The 4,053-nt window shown below is 40.4% G+C and overlaps 1 protein-coding gene across 1 annotated transcript in view; it reads right to left on the reverse strand.

Moving 5' to 3' along the window:
• Positions 1 to 4,053, reverse strand: part of dgkh (diacylglycerol kinase, eta) — a 95,219-nt gene that overhangs the window by 11,093 nt on the left and 80,073 nt on the right. The window contains exons 21-23 of the mRNA XM_079665373.1: positions 1,987 to 2,094; positions 704 to 817; positions 482 to 616 (exon numbers count right to left, since the gene is read on the reverse strand). Coding sequence (XP_079521499.1) covers positions 482 to 616; positions 704 to 817; positions 1,987 to 2,094 — 357 coding nt within the window. The remainder of the gene's footprint in view (positions 1 to 481; positions 617 to 703; positions 818 to 1,986; positions 2,095 to 4,053) is intronic.

Genomic DNA, 4,053 nt, shown 5'->3' on the forward strand with positions numbered 1-4,053 from the left:
CAGAGAATGAGCACACATCATTTATCAATTTATCAGCGCGACTTCAACCCAAATGATGTTGTTTTGACATTTCTGCACTTTACTCCCCCCTCCTTCCCTCTCTTCTCCTTCCTTCTCTCCCTCCTCTCCTCCTTCCCTCTCTCTCTCCTCTCCTCCTTCCCTCTCTCCTTCCTCTCCTCTCTCCCTCTCCTCTCCTCCTTCCCTCTCTCCTCCTTCCCTCTCTCCCTCCTCTCCTCCTTCCCTCTCTCCCTCCTCTCCTCCTTCCCTCCTCTCCTCCTTCCCTCTCTCTCTCCTCTCCTCTCCTCCTTCCCTCCTCTCCTCCTTCCCTCTCTCCCTCCTCAACTCCTTCCTTCCCTCTTTCTCTCCTCTCCTCCTTCCCTCTCTCCTTCCTCTCCTCTCTCCCTCTCTCTCTCCTCTCTCCCTCTCTCTCTCCTCTCCTCTCCTCTCTCCCTCCTTCCCTCTGTCCTCCTCCCTTCCTCACCCGGTCTCTGGTGAGCATCTGGGCCCGGTTCTTGTGTTGGATCTTGATGACTCCAGGCGGCTGGATCCAGGCCTCTCCATCCACCTGGACGGGAACGCCCTCATCTCCCAGGATGGTGATCTTCACTGTTCGACACTGATCCGGAAACACAAACGTTAGATGTGCATATTCTTAAACGTATCAGTATGTTCTCCTCTGTTATTGTATCGTGTGTGTTCTGACCTGTGCGATGCGGTGGTGCTGCAGCTTGATGACTCGGGACACGGCCATCTGCATGCTCCCAAACACAGCCACCACCTCCAGGATCTTATCATCGAAAGAGGGGGCACAGAAGATCTGCAGGACACAACGAAGACATTAAGAAACTGATTGTACCATGTTGCATCTATTCATGTTTAGTGTATAAACAATCCTTAGCCTTCAAACGCAGGCTGGCGTTCTAATATATCACATTTAAACCCGTGTAATATTTAAAAAAAGATGTGAGCTAAGTGGGCTTTAAAAACAAGTATTTGAAATATTTGATATGTTCTACTTTAGGCTGCAAGTAACTATTTTAGTTAATTTGTAATGGATTGTTTCTCAAAGTCCAAGGTGATTGGTCAGACCATCACAAATATATATTTACATAGTGTAATATTAATCAGGAAAAAGCCAGAAATCTTATTTGGGGCTGAAAAAATAATTTTCTTCCAATTTAAGCAATTAAAATATTGTTGATTGACTAATCAATTAGTAGAATAATCATTGCACCTCTACCTCCATGTATTTCAAGTAATGTCTAATGTCCATAACAAACACAGGCTTGTATAATTAATAGAAATAAAATATTGAAATTGCTTAAATTGACAATATTGGTTAGTATAAAATATTGGAATATGGGATTTTCATTCTACAGGAAAAAGCAGGATGAATGACGACACGCTCGCTGAAAATAGGATAGCCTGTATTACTGCCCTTCTTCTATATCCAGAAAGTGTTTCTGAAAGGAGACGCTCCCCACGGCTCTGATATTGATCTCTGCTACAGTGAAAAGGTCAAAGCAATGACGAGTCAGCATCTTCAAAGACAGAAGCTCAGCAAAAATGGATCGGAAACATTCTCCTGGGAATAAATGAGGATCAAACAACACGATCAGATGTGTTGTCATGTGAGGGCCAGGACACCAAAACAGAAAAAGCTTCAGTACTGCATCGCCACTGTCAATGTGAAAAATTAGAACACAAAACAGGTACATCTATTTGATTATCAATATACATTATAATATATATTAGTGTGTCTGTATACTAAGTTTAACTGAATGTCCTCCCCCTGTTCCCTGTTCCCTGTCCCCCTGTCTCTCCTTTCTAACAGTTACATAACAGCACATACTGTACGTCCAAGCTTAACCTCTGCGGGGCACACTGAGGGTGAGGGTGTGTGTGTGTGTGTGTGTGTGTGTGTGTGTGTGTGTGTGTGTGTGTGTGTGTGTGTGTGTGTGTGTGTGTGTGTGTGTGTACACTCACGTCGTCCTCCTTGGTGCCGCCCCAGAAGTTGGTCCCTCCTGCGTAGCTGGGAATGTTTAAAACTGCGATGCCCTGCAGGCTGGGGAGGGGGATGTACTGACCGTCACACTGGGGGAGAAACAGGAGAAACAAAGATGGCGTAAGAGAAGGAGGAGGGAACAGGTAGGATGTCTGCAGGTTTCATCAACAGTCAACACATTTGACTACCTTCATTCAACTTTAAGATCAGTTGTACAGCAGCAAAGATGGAAGTAACTACCGGTAAGTACATTTACTGAAGTACTTTACTTTACCTGAGTATTTCCATGTTATGCTACTTTGTCATTCTACTCACTTCAGAGGTACATGGTGTACTTTTCCTCCACTACATCTAAGTAATCCCTTTAGTTACTTTACAGATGTGGATGAATGATGTGAAATATAATCAAGTGTTGAATCAGACTTTAGTTCCACCTGGAGTAAATCCACCAGCTACCCTGCAGTATACAAAGTCATTCAAACTAGCTGCACCTTTACCAGCTTTGAGAACACTTTCATGATCAATCATTATAAAACATATCATATATATTATTCTGAAATGGACCAATCTGCACAACGACTACTTTTACTGTCTCTACTTTCACTATATTTTGATGAGAATACTTTTCTACTTTCACTTGAGGAACATTTTGAATAGAGGACTTTTGCTGTGATAGAGTATTCCTACACTCTGGTACTATTACTTTTACTCAACTACACGATCTGAGTACTTCTACTTTTACTCAAGAACAAGATCTGAGTACTTCTACTTTTACTCAAGTACACAATCTGAGTACTTCTACTTTTACTCAAGTACAAGATCTGAGTACTTCCACTTTTACTCAAGTACAACATCTGAGTACTTCTACTTTTACTCAAGTACAAGATCTGTTTACTTCTACTTTTACTCAAGTACAAGATCTGAGTACTTCTACTTTTACTCAAGAACAAGATCTGAGTACTTCTACTTTTACTCAAGTACAAGAACTGATTACTTCTACTTTTACTCAAGCACAAGATCTGAATACTTCTACTTTTACTCAAGTACTAGATCTGAGTACTCCTACTTTTACTCAAGTACTAGATCTGAGTACTTCTACTTTTACTCAAGAACAAGATCTGAGTACTTCTACTTTTACTCAAGCACAAGATCTGAATACTTCTACTTTTACTCAAGTACTAGATCTGAGTACTCCTACTTTTACTCAAGTACTAGATCTGAGTACTCCTACTTTTACTCAAGTACAAGATCTGAGTACTTCTACTTTTACTCAAGTACACAATCTGAGTACTTCTACTTTTACTCAAGTACAAGATCTGAGTACTTCCACTTTTACTCAAGTACAACATCTGAGTACTTCTACTTTTACTCAAGTACAAGATCTGTTTACTTCTACTTTTACTCAAGTACAAGATCTGATTACTTCTACTTTTACTCAAGCACAAGATCTGAATACTTCTACTTTTACTCAAGTACTAGATCTGAGTACTCCTACTTTTACTCAAGTACTAGATCTGAGTACTTCTACTTTTACTCAAGAACAAGATCTGAGTACTTCTACTTTTACTCAAGCACAAGATCTGAATACTTCTACTTTTACTCAAGTACTAGATCTGAGTACTCCTACTTTTAGTCAAGTACTAGATCTGAGTACTCCTACTTTTACTCAAGTACAAGATCTGAGTACTTCTACTTTTACTCAAGAACAAGATCTGAGTACTTCTACTTTTACTCAAGTACAAGAACTGAGTACTTCTACTTTTACTCAAGTACAAGATCTGAGTACTTCTACTTTTACTCAAGAACAAGATCTGAGTACTTCTACTTTTACTCAAGAACAAGATCTGAGTACTTCTACTTTTACTAAAGTACAAGATCTGAGTACTTCTTGCATGTCTTCACAGCAGTAGCAATGAGCCATAACGCTGCAAACTAAACGTATATCTGACGAAGCATAACCATATTTCTATAAGTTACAATGGGCATTAACGACGGGTATTGATACTGATTGATTTCAGTTAAAGTGTTCTCCCTCACCTCCAGCTGGA

The sequence above is a fragment of the Notothenia rossii genome, assembly GCF_949606895.1.
Source record: "Notothenia rossii genome assembly, chromosome: 2".
Taxonomy (NCBI): Eukaryota; Metazoa; Chordata; class Actinopteri; order Perciformes; family Nototheniidae; genus Notothenia; species Notothenia rossii.